Source organism: Nesoenas mayeri (assembly GCF_963082525.1).
Source record: "Nesoenas mayeri genome assembly, chromosome: 2".
In the NCBI taxonomy this organism is placed as follows: domain Eukaryota; kingdom Metazoa; phylum Chordata; class Aves; order Columbiformes; family Columbidae; genus Nesoenas; species Nesoenas mayeri.
The window spans coordinates 154,265,931-154,283,048 of NC_137543.1; the positions used below are offsets into that span (position 1 = coordinate 154,265,931).

The 17,118-nt window shown below is 38.8% G+C and overlaps 1 protein-coding gene across 1 annotated transcript in view; it reads left to right on the forward strand.

Annotated features, from left to right (window-relative positions):
- PTPRN2 (protein tyrosine phosphatase receptor type N2) overlaps window positions 1-17,118 on the forward strand; it is a gene marked incomplete at both ends in the record, with an annotated part of 644,991 nt that overhangs the window by 568,679 nt on the left and 59,194 nt on the right. The window contains one exon of the mRNA XM_080338634.1: window positions 16,326-16,473. Coding sequence (XP_080194760.1) covers window positions 16,326-16,473 — 148 coding nt within the window. The remainder of the gene's footprint in view (window positions 1-16,325; window positions 16,474-17,118) is intronic.

A 17,118-nucleotide genomic window follows, 5' to 3' on the forward strand; every position in this document is an offset into this window, starting at 1 on the left:
CATTGAGCTGTTGATAACTCATTGAAGCAGATGTAGCAGTCAAGCGTATTTGGGATCGAACTGGTGGAAAAGCCTATTTAGAAGGAGAAGGATACTAGAAGGAGAGTGGTTCAGGAAGACTTCTCAGGCAGGAGGCCCAAGGTGATAATACATGTTATAGAGGATTTCTGAGCTGGCAGCAGAGTTCAGATGTGAGAAGAAGATGAGTTTTGACTCGCTGTGGGGTGAAGAAGTGGCTCACACAGGTTGCGAGACGAGGTGCACCGCTAAGATCAAATGACATCGTAAATGGGACTACACCTGCAGAGCTTGTGAAAACACCTAACGGTTCAGGATGAAACTGAGACTCGCTCCATGGTGTTACAAAGAGTGTTTTTTTTAGTTATACCGGTTGCAGTTTAAGATACCCAGAACTCCAGTGGTATTTTGGAGGCCTCATTCTCTTCACATGGGCTATGCCAGCAGAAGTTACTGCAAGTGCTCTGGTTAAGATGCTGTTGGCAATGAAGGCAGCTTAATCACTCCATTGATTCAACAAAGTCTGTTTATTCTCATCTTCAGGGCAAGATAAAAAAAATGTATACTTTGCTTTCTGCAGCTGTTTCTGGGATTAGGCCTTAACTTGACAGTGTTTTGGGAGTAAGGTGTCAGAATTTGGGTGGTATTTGGAAAAGTTAATGTGTAGGACACAGGCAAAATGCTCTTGTGATGATCAAATCTTGCATATGCACCCACGACTCAGCTGTGAAAACATTTTTAAATAAGGAGATAAACATTAAAGTAATCTGTCAAGCTCACTTGTGGATGGCATAGTATTTGCTGTTCCGTAAAGGAGGACTAAGTTACTCTTTGGTCAAAACCAGATGATGTAAAAGTCTGTTACCCTTGAATATTCCACCCCTGCCCCAACATGCCTTTATAAAATACATAATTTTGCTATGATTTTCTCTCTTTTGTATAACTCTGGTTTTGTTGCAGACTAGAGTGATATCTTCTAAGTTTTTCTAGTTGGTAGCTTATTCTCAATGCTATTGTGTCTCACTCATCCTCTTGTCCTAAACTTGTGTGCTAATGCTGGTTTAGGTTGCCCAGCTGACCAGGAAAACCCTGTCATAGCTGGGGAAAACTATCATTTACCTCTTGTTTCTGGCTGCTTGCTGTACCATTGGATTGAGCTAAGAATAGAAGGGCAGAGTGACAAACCGTGCACAGCATCACCTCCTTCAAATATGGCCCATTACTGCTCTGGAAGTTATTCCCTGCTCTTTTCTTTTTGAAATGACTATGAGGACTGGTGTCCAGGTCCTAAAATGTTTCTGTCCTCAGCCTGGTTAGTAGTAAATCCATGAATGCCTTTTGAAGATGGTTTCTGGGTTTGACATGTCTTTAAAAAGATATTTCGTTGACTATGTTATCACAACTGCTTTATTTTTAACGTGACTTATGTGAAGGTCTGCCTCCTCCTGACTGGGCTGTTTGTACTATCTAGAACATTCCCATGAACATTCAATAACCCTACTGCACATAGCAGCTAAGCTCTAGTAGCTGTCAGAGTGTAGGGAATTGAAGCATGTTTCTGTGCTTCTTTTATTAAATATGTGCACATGTAACACATTTCTTTAAGGAAAATAAATAAAAAATGACAATGTCTCACTGGATACATTGTATTTATACCTTGAGAATTGAAGAGAGCCTGGTAATTATAAAGTTGTTTAAGCATTTTTTTTTTTTAATTGAAAAGGTACTGAACTTGAGAAAACAAATACAGTCAGTTATTTAGTAGTTGCTAGTTCTTACGTTCTTTTTGTATTTTGGACTTTAGCTGGTTGCAAATAAAAATACAAACGGCATAGCAATGCGCACTGTGATTTGTGTTCTTGCTGTCATCCAAATTCACAGAAAGAGGCAAACATATTAAAGAAATTTGATAAGACCAGGTGGTCTGAGTGAATAATTTCCCTTTCATTAACATATTCCCCTTATTAACTCTGTAATTAATTGTACATAGCTAAGGAAAGCTATGGAAATTGCATTTTGAGATGTATCAAAGCTGACTTTATGCTTCAGACTTCCATGCAATTTACTATTAATGAAGCAAGAGATGGAGGCCCTAAATCTATAATTATTACTTACTATTTGAATGACAAGCAAAGAATTTTATCAGCACAGTTTCAAATGAAAGGGGATTAGCAGCTAATGTCGAAATTGTTAATCTTTCTTATTAAAATAATTTTGACGAGAGTGTTTAGCCTGAAAGAGGTTTCTGGAACATCATTTACCATTAAAACAGCTATTTTCTGAAGCTCAGTATGAATTTGTCTAAGTTTGACAGCAGGGTGCAAATATTTTTTAAATGAATGAATATTTTATGGGAGCTAAGGCTGTTCATGTGTGAGCCGATGCCGAGCTGCTTGCTGTGTTCATATTCCTGGAGTGTGTAGCAGGATGGTAGTTCAATATCCATCTTACCAAAGTGAAGATGTGGGGGCCCTGTCAGAATCAAGCCCTAGATCTTGATGATATTTTTATGACACAGAAATAGCCTAGAGTTATGTTTGGTAACCATGTTACTTCATATATAGTTAGGCCTTCTCACTCCTTTAAATGGTGGCATATTTACAGTTTTCATATATTTTTATTAGCGTCATGTGCCTTGAGATGAGTATTCAGTGGTGGGTGCTTTATACCCACATGTACACTTGTTTACAAATACCACATACAGCAACGGTATCTTCATATAATTACAGATAAATGTTTCTGAGTGGAAATATTATATACACGTTTTCTAAGTGTTAGTGAAAAAGTATTTGACATTTTAAATTTTAAAACTTTTCCTTGCAATATTTGCAATTGTCATCTCTTACAGGAGTGGAGCCTACCAGTGAAGCTGACAGGGCTGTTTTCACTCCTCAGCATGAGGAAATTGCATAAATAGTAAAATAGTAAAAAGCAAAGCAGGGATAATTTTAAAAAAATAATTTGCAGTGGTCTCAGCCACATAAGTACTGGACGAGATGTATGTTAAAGAACACTATTAATTTGCCTGTGTCCCATTATAGGAAGAAGCTAATCTAAGAGATGTGACGTCTTTGTTGGTGACAAATCTTACTGGCGAAATAGATAGAGATCATTTAAATGCTCTAAGTAAGACATTATTTGCATGAGTAGTTGGACTTTGTATAAAGATGCCTTTGATGCAACAAACCCCCGTATACCTGCTCTACCATGAGACTAATCCAAGCTTTACCCCTTGTGTGGGCCATATTGGAGCTTCCTTGGATTCACTCAGAAAATTACAAGTTACAGAATTAACCTTTTATCTGTAGTCCCACAGGTGTTTCTTTGCAACAGTCTTGCAGACTTGCAGCAGAGAGTGCCATAAATTGTGTGTTGGCATCATTCAATGAGATGGAATCAAAGAGTTTTTAGCTTAAACATAGCAGTTGTTCAATAGCATGCAGTAACAATACCTGAAGAAGTAGTTTCATTCTAAAAACATGTTTTGTATGTATTGTAATTATGTGTGAAGTCAAAGACATCAAGGATTCTTCTTAATGTATAAGAATCATAGCAAACCATGTAGACCACAACGGTGAAAGACAGTGACCATGCCAGTGGGGTAGGCTGGTGAACGTAAGAGGTGGAATTTGTCAAGCATGACGCTAATGCAGAATCCAAAACGAATGCTTTTCTAAATGTAGGAGTATTTCTGATGCAGATATTTATCTGTGCTTTAGTAGGAAGGCACCCAGAAGAGCTCGTCTGTTTAATCACAGCAACCATGCAGAAGCAGGAACATAAAATCCCCAGGTCACTGCTGGCTGGCAGCAGGGGGGATGTCCAGCTGCTGCTCAGGTGGACATGTGTGATACCTGCCTGCAAAAAGTGCTTTCTTGTTTCCTCATTGCCTCCTTTTCGCCTGTCGATGTCTTTGTTTGCATTAGACCGGTTTGACTGAAAGCATTATAATAGTGTCTAATTATTATTAATAGAGTGGATATTCTAATGGTGCCTAATACATTATTTCTTCTGGAAGTCCAGAAATTACTTCTGTGTCGTTTTAAGTTCTGCTGGAGTCAAATTCTGCAGTATTTGAGGGTGTACATCAGCCTTTGACTTCCCATTCCTGTATCCTCATGACAATTTTGAGAAACTTCGTCCTTCAGGTAGGGTTCTGGTGCCTGAAATAAGAACTTTTGATTAAAGTCACTGGGAAGCTTTCAACTCACTTCAGTAACCAAAATAATAATAACCCAGCTCTTACATAGCAGTTTTGATCAGTAGGTTCAAAGCTCTTTTTAAAGGTCAATATCATTATCCTGTCTTTTTAGCCCACGAAGCTCAGGCACAAACAAGGAACTGTCTTGACCAAGACTAACCTGAAGGTCAGAAGCAGAGCCAGGAGTAGAGCCCCATTCTCTGGTTTCCCAGTGCTCTCACAACTAATCATACTGGCTTTAAGAGAAAAAGGATTGTATTGAAGGGCAATATTTTTGCCCTTTTTTTGTCCCTCATTAGTCTTTTTTAAGACATGAAAGTATGACATGAAGGTATAAAGGAGTTCTGCACCTGGGTTTGTCAGATTTGATTCTGCGAGTTTAGTTTGGGCCTCATTATCTAAGACCAAACTATTCCATATTTGGAGAGCTGGATGAAAGATATTAAATACACATTGGAAAAGCTTGTGAAAACCAAACTGAGGACGTGCAGCCTATAGTTAGTTACCTCTATGATGGAAAGAGAGGCCGTCTACTCATTTTTTGAGTCTCTTCCAAATTGTTACCAGTTTTCATCAATAATACATGTTCCCAGTCTGCTAGATCCTTAGCCATTGCACCCAGGCTCATGGACACATGCACTGAATTTCAGGTTCTTTATTTTGCTTTTTCCTCCTGTTTAGCAGTAAGTAGCACTTGTACTGTCGACCCAAAACTACTACAAATATCACTCTCTCAATGTTTTCTCTTTGGTTCAGCACGTGAAGGGAAGTGTTCCAAGGAAAAGAAACAGCACACAAAGAAATGTTAATAGTTACCACTTATGACCAAAATTCACTTCTTCCCATAACATTTTCTTCATTTGCTGTGTTCTAGTTTTTGTTTTTCTGATTTTCTTTCTTTGCAATGCAGTCTCTTCTTTCATCGTTTCACTTCTTTGTTGACCTCTGCAGTCTGTTCTTGGCTTCTTTTTCTGTCCTCTTTCACATTGTTTTTCCCTTGTTCTTATTTTGCCTTCTGTCACTTCAAATATTTTCATCTGTGTATTAGACCAGTGTTCCTCCAACTTCTTTAAAGTGTTATCCCTTGCTGGCTTCCATAGAAACCCATGAGTCCCAGGAGTAGGGAGTATGTCTTCATCTTATACACTTCTAAAGCTTTTCTACCATCACTCCACAATCCCTTTTGAATGCATCATGAGAAAAACATTTGAGAGTTTGAGAATCACTGAGCTAGTCCAACCTCAGCTGAAAATCCCATGGGGCATAGATAAAAGGTTACCTAAAAAATGGGACACTTCTGTAGATTTGGGAGCTGGGTAGATGCCAGCTGCATCTTTCTCATGGCCAGCATCGCTCAGTCTCCTGCTGCACGTTGGTGCGACATGGCCATGAGTGTGACATGGAAGGAATAGGGCAGAAGTCAGGCATGTCTTCATAGAATCAAAGACTGGTTGGGGTTGGAAGGGACCTCTGGAGATCATTTAGTGCAACCCACCTGCTAAAGCAGGTTCACCAGAGCAGATCACACAGGAATGTGTCCAGGTGGGTTTTGAATGTCTCCAGAGAAGGAGACTCCACAGTGTTGGAGTAACTGGGTTAGTTCCCTTCATCTTAGGTCTGGGACATGGTTCCAACATGGTTTTGAGTGCTAGGATTTGACTATTGAAGTTGTTAATGGAATTTGAAGTTTCCCATCTCTGACAGTGATGGGAGCTTTCTAAGGAAAAGGCTGATTATCCAGTCTGTGCTTTCTCTGCTTTTTCTCACAGGTGACTGTAAGTTCACTTGTGCTTACACATGTTCTGCCATGAGGCTGTAGATATAGTGTGGATTACTAGACTTCTTGGATTTCCTATTGCATATTGTCAGTTTTCACATACATAAACCTGTACATGCTTCTTTTTTACTATGTTTTGCTGTGTGTGTTGACTCTCACTATCAATTTTGATACCTTTTTTTTCCCCCCAGACCACTGAAAAATAGAGGTTTTCCTTTATAAGTCATGATTTTCTCCTAGGGAAGCATCTTTTCACTTTTATTCGCATATTTAAGAAGAGTAGTAAGAGTATTACTGCTTATCCATTTGCTCTAGCAGGGAGCTCTGTGTCTGTAGAAATAATATTTTCCTTTCTCCCCTCAAGATGGCCACTGTCTAGCAGAGGCATAATTTGCCAGACTATCTATAAATCACATCATGTGCAGTATCACTTTGATGCACTTGGTCATGGTTGCCTGGGTTTTCCTAGTCTCATTATCTCTGAAGAACTTGACCATGCTTGAAGAAAAGATTATTTTTAAACATGACGTTTTCAGAATTCTATATTTACCTCTTGGTAATTTTTTTTTTATATATAGTAAATGAAGATGACTGTACAAGTGCTCTGAAAAGAAACACAGACTTTAATTCATTAAAATCTGAATTTGCAAATACGGTACCCAACCGGGAACCCAAATTTAGATGTTTAATTGAGTTAGCGAGGCTCAGAGGGGAAGAAGGCAGGGAATTTGGTTTTGTGTTTTCAGCTAGGTAATTAGTGTGCGGTAATATATTTTTTAAGTTTTCATTTCAGGCATAGAGCATCATTAGCAGGCATATAAATGAACCAAAAATATGTCTTGGATTGTGGTATGACGTTCAAACCATTAGTAAAAAAGTGAAGTGAGAAGAAGGGATCATCTCAAAAATAGATTTAATGTGTAAGAAGAAAATACACTTTCCTGTGAGAATGGAGTCGAGTGTCAATATTTATTAATATCACAAAGAGTCAAAGGACTTGATCTGTATATTTTTTGCAATTTTTCTGCTACTTTCTATTCAGCTATGTATCTTGTGCTTATATTTTTTAACAAAGCTACCAGAAGCACTTCCCAAAATGTCTCAGTTGAGAAACTCAACTGACGCTGTCCTTGGCATCAGTTCCTATCCTGCAGAGTTGTCTTTAATGGGGAGGTTTTGGGGTTTTTTTTGTTTGGATTTATTTTTGGTTTCAGTAAATGTCACAATATGTCCCATGCTGTAAAATGGCAATATTAGGCTAAGAGGTTTAGCCCTCCATTTATTGAAATAACATTCTTCCCTTATTTAAAGGCTATTTATTATTTAAGATTTTTATTGTGAAATCTACCATAAGAGGCACAGAAAGCCTGGACACTGATTTTGGCTGATTCTTCTTTCAGATCTTTATTATTTAGTTTGGCATGTCTTTGTATAAACAGAATCTACCATGTGCGTAAATTAAATACCTTTACTCATCAACCACTTAAACCCTGTGCTTCTAAACAAAACCCCCAAACCAAAACCTGTTCTCATTCCATTGGAGTCAGAACATTTGGTATGCTCTAATTACAAAAGTGTTATCAGATGTGAATTCATGAAAGCTGCACAACCTATAGCCCTTTCTATAGACGTGATCACGGAAAAAGGAAAAAATAGTGGTCAAGAAGACTGGGTTCGGAATTTCCCTGAAAAATAAGTGGTTTAGGAGCATATTTTGTGACCCTGAGAAAATCATGTTGATGTTTCTGCCCTTTTATTTCCTGTCTGTGAAGCGGCAGTGATACCAGCGACACTCACCTCCCCTGCAGAAGTGATGCGAGTCCTTTCAGACAGTTGGGCAGGAGGAGCTATAGAAATACAGAGATCGTAAGGGAGCAAATTATATTCCTTTTATGGTAGTCATCTTCTCCTTTTTGTTGAAGTTTATTTAAAGCAAAGTAATTGCAGGGGTGAAATTTCATAGGCATAATTTAGATTTCAAGAAAGGGGATAAGGAGGTGGAGATGGGGGTGGTTGTATTTTAAGACCTAGAAGACACCATTAAGTAGCTGATAATCCTTAAGAAGGAATTATTTGTAGAGTTAATTTCTTCATCTTCTGCCATATTTAGGGAGCCAGAATAAATAGAGTAAATATTTCATAATAGAGCATTCTCTCTCTTTTTTTTATGTTTAATTTCTTAGCTATATGTTTCCTTTTAAAAGCATACCTGCGTCCATCATTGCCAATTCAAGCAATGCTTAGCATCACATGTATTTTCCAAGATTTCCTCCAGAGCTGAAAACCTGCAGCAGTCCATACCAGGTTGTATCCAGCCATTTCATTGGGATTTCATTGAGCACCTTTGGCAGCTGGGAGCTGTAAGAAAAGGGATTAGTGAGTGTTTGTCTGACACACGCTGATCCCAGCACCTGCTGATTGGATTGAAGTAATCCTTTTACAAGTTACAAAACTCTATTATCAGAGCATTAAGAGAGGGGCAGGCAGTGATATACGCTACATCAAGGGTATATTAATTTAGGTAAACAGAACATACGTGGCCATTTAATGTACTTGCGAATTACAGTCATTCTCGCAAAAGTTGCACGATAGTCTAGTTTGATAATGTCATACACTGCTCATGCAAAGATGATACTTCTCTAGACACCCAAGGACAATAATTTTAAATTATTTTAGATGGCATGCTTAAAGCATGGCAGTGGTCTCTGTGTACAGAGTGTACTGTATAAATTTAACTACTCCTAAAATTACATTCGGCCCTTTGAAGGCAACTGCAAGGCTAATGTGGCCTCTAGTGAAAATGAGTTTGACATCCCTGGTGTACATGCTTAGTTATTTACAACAATCTTTACATCTCAAAATATAAAATTGAAACTATGGGATGTCATTTTTTATTGTTGGCTGACATCGCCATAGAAGTTAATTTATTTCCTAATAGTACATCCTATTTGAAACAATCTAGGGATACTGTTTTCATCCAGGCTAAATAGTTGCTGTGTCAGAGAATTCCTTCCCTCTGTTTGGTTGTTTGGGATTTTTGTTCTTTTGGTTTTGGGTTTTTTTTTTAGTTTTTTTCCATCACCTACCATATTATATATGACATTAGTAGTGTTTTGTGCGAAATTACCAGTAAAGCTTCATAGTAGTTTTTGATACTTCATTGAAAAAGTGTAAAAGCTATTCTTTTCACTGGTGTAATCAGGTACTGAGAAATATGAGAAAAATTAGATCAAAATACATTTTGGTGATAATACAGCTGCAAACACCAAGGAGGGAAAATAATTTCTTGGTGTATTTTATAAAGACAAAATACAGATTCCCATGTTTTTATTTCCTAGGTTTTTTCATTTGTAGTTAACTTAGGCAGTTGTCGCTGATAAGATCAGGGGATCTGGGGTGGCACAGGACAAGTTAGAAAAGAGTAAGGAGCCTTTAGACTTTAGCGTTTAGACTGGCTGATTGGATGATGAAATCCTGGCTCCAGTGAAGTCAGGAGTGTTGCCATTGACAGTAGTGGATGCAGAATGCTCCCCAGGATTGAAAAAGTCTGTGAGACTTTATTATCAGATGTGAAATTACTTGAGATTTCTTCCAGATATGAGTTCTGAGAGATATTGACAATGAGTTGCCACAACAGAATTTTTATTTTATATACATCTGTATATAAACGTATATATTTGAACTCAATGTAGGTAGCCAAATAAAGTCACAGTTCTCTACAATTAACATTGAAAACTTGATTTGCCATGTTAGGACTGAAACTAGTGCTTTTAAGAACAGTTCTGGCGTGACATTTCAGAGGTGGAGCTGCTCTTGGTAACAGCTGTAGACTGTATTATTGCATGCTGGCTGGATCAGAGTTTCAGAAACATTGATGGTGCTTCAACAGAACTATAACTGTTGGAGAGCACTGTGATTTTCTTAATGTGTTAGTTGACTGAAAGACTTAAATTGTTTGAGATAGTGCATCCTCTCTTTGAGGTCTGATTTGTTAAGGAAGAGAGGGAGGAAAGGTATGGGCAGAGTTTGGCTCTGCTCCTGTGTTTTCTTTTCTATGGGGCACCATTGTGAATATTCTTCATGGAAACACATGTGATGAGCTCCCAGGCCTTGATCTCTGCAAGAACACTGTGACAGCTCAGAGAGAAAGCCTGACCATCTGTAAACAAGGAGGAGCCCAAAGTAACTTAATCGTTGCTATGAAACTGTGTTAGGAGGTGTGAGAAATGCTTAGAAAATAGCAAGAACTATTGTGGTGCTCTGTGTGGTCTGAATATGGCTCAGGAGTCTAATAGGGACACTTAGGGAGCTTTATTTGAGCAGATCTGGACAAGTGTGGGTGCACCAAAATAGAATAAAGTAATCAGAATTTTATAAAAGAGGAAAGAGGAGAAGACAAATGAACTTTTCTATTGCCGTTCCCTGAGTCCAGACTGAGCCCTAGAAAATAATGGAACACATATTAAAAAAGAAATTGCTGATTATCTAGTGAGAGATTTTTCAAGGGCATAAAAGGGACATAAGAGTGAGGGTCTCATTTAAGAGGATGGGGAAGGCTGGAGTCTTTCCTTTGTGCATTTGCTCATTTCCTCCATCCTTTCCATTGGGTAACCGCACAATGAGTAAGAATGTGCATAATTTTATGAAGAATAAATCTGGCCTGGACAAACTTGATTGCTTTTTATTTAACTAAACCCAGTAGATGAAGTGAAAACAACAGATGTAATATATCTATATTTTAATAAAGTCTTGAAACTCTCATAAATAGTTAATTGAAAAATTAATGTCAATGTTTTAGAAGACAATTATGTGGATTGAAATGTAGCTACAGGATGATATACAAAAAGTAATAAACAAAAGCTACGTATGGAGTGTTTGGCAGAGTACAGGAGTTGCTGTTAGATCCAGTTATATTTAACTTTTTAAATAATGATCTGGAAGTGGATGGAAGTGACTTAATGACTTTTACAAGTGGTATCACAGTGTAAAGTTCTGCACAGAACTGAAGACAGAGGAGTAATTCAAAAGTTTGAAAACTTTAGACCTGAGAACACATGTAACAAATTTAAATTATCTTTGAAGAGTCACAAGAAGAGATGTCTGTAGTTTGCATAGATCCATTAATTCATGATCTGTGAAGACAATGAAATAGAAACAGGAGGAAATTATACAGAACAGCAATATTCTGTGTAAACAGACTGGGGTTGAAATAAATGCCTTTGAGGCAATGGGTAGCAAAATAAGTTTGCAATAGAAAAGCAATACTATTGGCATCCCTGTGAAAAAGCCATCTCAAATGAGGACTCCTGTTCCCTACTGAAAAACTTTTGAGTATTTCCAGGAATACAAAGTATCGTTCAGAACAGTATGTGCCCCAGGAAACAGTCATGACTGTGTTGTAGGCTTCTGCTTTAGATACAGGACACCTGTTAGCAAAGTTTCTTTGTGAAGTACAAGACACAAGGCATCATTTGAAGTCCTGGAAAGGCGAAATCAGATAGACTCCTTCTGTCTCTAACTCCTATAGCACTTTGAGTATAATGGGTGGGAACAGAGAAATTTACTGTGAACCTAGTAATGATCAGGTATTAAGCCAGAAAAATGAAGGTGAAAATCTTGTGCTGTGTTGAAAATAAATTGGATTTGTGCAAAAACATTTCCCTCTTACATGTAGTTCATGTCGCATGCCCTGAAGAAGGCAATGTTTAAGCAGAACAGCAAAAATGCTGGGTGTCCTGTGCCAGAACAATGTGGCCTACAAGTTAGCAAGGAGCAAAGGCCAAATAAAAGCCTTTACTTAAGTCGATTGAAGAGAATAACAAAACAAATTGTTTCAAGTATGGTTGTTTAGTGCATAATTTGCTGCGTAATAGCTAAGGGAAATTCTATCCTATCCAGATTCCTTCAGAGGAGCCCAGTGAAGCAGCACTGGCCCTCTGCATCTCTGGAAGAAACAACCAGGGTTTGAAAGCAGAGGCTCTCACGCTGTTAGGTGAAAGGTGTGGATTTGAGTGGTCACCGCTCACAAGGATTAAGATAATGTCCCATCCACTTCTTCAGCTGACATTTGAAATTCGATTAGACCTGTCGAGGTCTGTCAGTTTAACAGTTGCCCATCTTTTTATTAGAAGAGACATCCTCAGCTGTGAGAAGAGTGTCTAATCAAGTACGCATTGGAAGTATGTTGTCAAAAATAATTGCTTTTCGTAATAGCTGAATATCAGCTAATAAAACAGGTGGTTTTAAAACAAATATCTTGACAGATGCAAACCATACTATCTCTGAAGAAGGTATTTGGAGATTGACCAGAGAATTAGAATTTAATAGTTATATTTGCTAACCTTAATTTAGTCACAGAGCACGCACTGGATGCCTCTCCTTGAGTAAAGAGAAAAGAAAAGCAATGCGTTTTGACACCATGTTAGAACATCAACCAAGCACCCAGGAAGCTTTAGCAAAGCCAAGCCAAGCCACTCTGCTCTGTCTTTAGAACCATAGAATCATTTTGGTTGAAAGAGACCTTTTAGATCATGGAGTCCAACCCTAACCTAAATCTAGCGCTAAGCCATGTCCCTAAGAGCCTCATCTATACGTCTTTTAAAAATTGCCAGGGATGGTGACTCCACCACTTCCTTGGGCAGCGTGTTCTGCTGTTCAGGCACATTGACTCTGTCTTAATATTTGCCACTGGCCCTGGCCCACAGCCAGAGATTCATTGTCCCTGGGACAGTTTTTAATCCTCTGGCTGAAAGTTCATCTTTTGCCTTACAACTGCCATGTCTCATACAATAATAATAGATGTTTACAACATCACTCCACATAATGTTGATTCATCCCCCTTGTTCCCATAAAGTTTGGTAACGAGTATCATCCGTGCATAGAAGAGTCCTTGCAGGTGGGGCTCTGTGGAAGGAAGATGAAGACAATGAAATTTAAGGTACATCAGGAGATCTGGCCAAGCAGTGTTTGTTTAAATAATAGCATATACTTGGGTTTACAGGATTTGTCTTAATGTGGACATATTGGTGAGACCAGACCTCTGCCTTTTCTGTGAGGCTTTGAGAAGCGTTACGATAACAGTGGTGACAACCTCTATTTATTTTACCTGCTGCTCTGGGACAAGGAAAATCATGTGCATGTTTGACACGTTGGTAATGAATTCCTTTTGTACCAGGCAAACACTGCAGAATGCCTCATGAAAACATCCTAATTAAGGAGTAGATTTGAGCAGACATACAATCTTTAAAATATCAGAAGTTCCACTCAATTTAATGTACATCCAGCACCTCCCAAGAGGGTGTTTCAAAATCACGAAGCTTCTGTTTAACAAAATGGGGATGAGAGTAGGGGCTCTGAAGGACTGTAAATGAAAGATTATTCAACTCTGAGGGAATTGTGTGACTTCTGAATGTTTTAAAACAAGCTTCTTTCCTGGTAGTTTTTTTAAATGTGCGTAAAGCGGGTGTTCACATTGTGCAGAACCTTCCATGGGTCTGTTCAAACAGTCAAACACCTTTTCAAGGTCTGTCAGGAAGTGCCCTGTGAATCTGATCCATGCAATGTAGGTGTTGATATTACACAAGAAATGGTTGTCTGGTTAAAGATTTCAGTGTGTTTTCATTTGAACATTAATTTCTCTTTGCACTCAGGATGCCTTGAAAAAGGAAGGTAAAAATAAAAATTGTGTTCCTTTTTAAAGAGAGATGAGTTATTTAAAAATTCATGTGCACTGAAAGCAATCAAATTACCTTAACTGTGTCACATTTGATGATTTAAAAATAAATTTAAAAATATTTTTAAAATACAGTCCTTGAAATCATCAAATAGACAAGTTGCAGCCAACAAGAAGCTCCTTGCTACATACAGCCCTGCCTTAGGAATCAAATGTTCATGGCCCTTTTCCCACAGCTTTGTGGATCTGAGTATTTTGGAGAGATTCAGCATTGACAGATCTGTACATCTGCATAAAATGTCCCTGAAGTCTACAGGATATTGGTGATGGGCATGTCAAAATGAATCAGATTATAAAATTATGGTTTAAAATGGGAAGATGCTACAGGCTGGTCCTCGACTGCCCAGTCCCTGCCTGCTGCATGCTAAAGAGCCTCTCTGAGGCCAGGAGTCTTGCCTCAGTTGTATTGGAAGATTTTGCTGATTTTTTTTTTTTCCTTTGCTTCATAAAAATTCTTATATACCAACTATTCTCTACTTAGGATGGATTATCATTGGGGTTTTTTTTGCTTTTATTGTGTTCAGTGTACATGTTCAGGCACAGGTTTATTAGAAGAAAATAACGGGATCTTTAGCCTCCCTCATTTCCCCAGTAGCAACAGTCTTTTGCAAGGACAAAGAAGCTACCAGAAGATACTTTCCTCCCATTAACTTGCAGGTTAAGGCTGGACACACGTTAGCTGACCCTCTCCCCTCACACACACGGCTCTCCCAGCTCCCCGTCCGTCAGGTCACAGCTCTGTCCACTGCGATGCTTTTTTCCTTCGTTACAGAAAAGAAGCAATCACACAGCAGGTGTTTTGATTGTATCTAGGCCACCACTATTTTTTACCTCCTTTAGAAACCTTTCTTCTAAAGCGGTCTATTTCTATATCCTTAAAGATACCCTTTCTGGAAGCATCGCTTCTTGAATTGCTTTTCGGTAACAGGTTTGATTTACAAATCTTGCGTAAAGACACACACAGCCGACAAACCCTGCACAAAACAAAGCCGTGTGTCAGGGGCTCTTTTGTAACCGAAAACCCGTTCTAGCTGCAAGAGAGAGCAGCACCCTGCCTGCCGGGGGGGCTGGGGGTGCGGTGGAGCGACAGCTTTAGCAGAGCTCCCATTTGGCAGAAGACAAGCTGCGAGCTTTTTGCACCTTCTGCTAAACCTGCTGAGAGGGCACGAGAGAGAGAAGATTGTCTACGGAAAAGGTTTTCTAAGCAATTAAACTGCTTTTTATAATGTTCAGTGAATCCTTTCCAGGAGCGTTTTCTAGACAAGTGTTGCTACAGATGGGGCTGTATCAGTGAGTGCTCCAGCAGGAGCTGCGTTGACTGAGGTTTGGGTCAGGTGCAACCACAGCTCTGCTCCTGATCCTCTCCAGAACCTGAGCCTGTCCACTAAACAGTCTGTCCCTTTTTTAATCTGTTTAAGGATGTTAACTTCAACCTACTTTGTAAAGGTAGTACGGAGTTCAATTTACAAATACAGACTGGGTGTAATGTGAGTTTATTCTGTTGCCTATTGTAGGAGGAGAATACAGGCTCTGAAAGCCAAATTAGCTCTATAAGTAGGCTGACAGTACAAGGTGATCACTTTCTTAATTTTCATGTTAAAGGGAGGGAAATATTTCTGGTTTTCTGGTTTTCCCCTTCCTGCTCTCTTCTCCTCATCTACCTGGATGATCTTCAGGTCCATGGGATGAAGAAATAGGGTTTTAGTTCACTTTTGGCAAACCTTTGGAACTGAATTCTTGATCCACTGGTGTACTGAGTTTCTGGCCTTGGGAGATCTGCAAAAACGTAAGACCTGCACCGATATACTCTGATGGGCCACAGCCAGTTCATTTTTCTTTGGTGATGTTTCTCCTAACACAGTTGACTTTACTGAATGCCAGGTACAATCTTTAACAATGTATATTAATATTAATTAACACCTTCTCAGTTCAAGACCCTCTCTGTGCCAGTCCCTGTGCAGGACAAGTTCCTAATGACCTGGTGCTTCAGCCTGGCAATTTTTTAATTCTCCTTAACAGCTGTATCTTTGTTGTGACTTGCATATGTGCTTGAACTTTATTTGTAAAAGCCTTTGGTTTGATATGAACTGTTGTTGTAGTCAGTAATTTTTATCAATGGACTTTTGTTTCTTTTTTCATTGCCTGATGACGGAGGCATTTAGGATTACACTTTCTAGGTACTGAAGAAGAAATAGTTTACTCCTGAAGCTCAGTAGCTGGGGCTTTCAAACATTTCTGTTAGCACTGGTATATCTTAGTGTTCTCATTCTGTGTAGCACAAATAAACTTGAAGTTGACTCTGTTAAGTGAAGGAATTAGCTGTGAAACTGAGTGTGATTTGTCCCCAAAGCTCAGGATTCCCATGCTCTGATTTTTCACTCCTGGCTGTTCTTCCCTTCTGTAAGGATAAAGTCAAAGTATCTGAGCTTTTGACAGTTTGGAAAGCTGGAAATGAGTTGTGAGCAAGTTCTTATTTGAAAAAGCCCTGAATTATACGTTAAGTCTTCCCATTCTGCTTTCCATCCTGAAATACATTATTTTAGCTTACCTTTGAGCCTGGATAAGTCAATGCTTATTAAAGTATTCTTTATTTCCAGTCCTACATGGAAGATCATCTGAAAAACAAGAATCGTTTGGAGAAGGAGTGGGAAGCTCTGTGTGCTTATCAGGCTGAACCCAATGCCACCAATATTGCACTGCAGGAGGAAAACATGCAGAAGAATCGCTCACAGGCTGTAGTACCATGTATGTACACTTTAATTTGGATGATTACATTTTAAGTTCTTCATCCTTTTCTCAATATCCTTTGCACAGTGGTTTCAAAGCTACAGATGACAGGAGAACAGAATACAGAGTAGCATATGTGTGTACTAGAAAACTTACAGCTGTGACTATGGGCTTGGTGCATGTCCTGTTGTCATATCAGACACTGTTTATTTCATTATAAGTTGCATATATGTTACAAAAATACACAACTCTGTCACATAGCACTGCTGCTGCAGCTGTGCCGTCTCATGAAGTTCAATAGCCAGAGTGCTTTTCAATGCTGGAATATACTTTCTGTACAAGAGTGGCATCTGTAGCCATTCAACAGAAAGAAGTTTGGCGTGTGTTTAGACAAGTTGGTATCATGTCCATCCAACAACAATACCAGCAGTCTATAATCAGAGCTAGATGATCTGTTTAGCAGATACTCAGCTGTACTGAACAAACCCCTTTAGGCTTCAGTGGATAAGCTTGCAAACTGGCTTCTCTCTCTGCTAGGCTTAGGATAAAAAGAAAAAAACAGCCAGTGTTTGTATTCCTAGAATATGCTCTTTCCTGTAAGCAGCCACCTTTCGAAGCCTGAAATAAAAGCAACATGTTTTTCCTATGCAAATATATGTATCT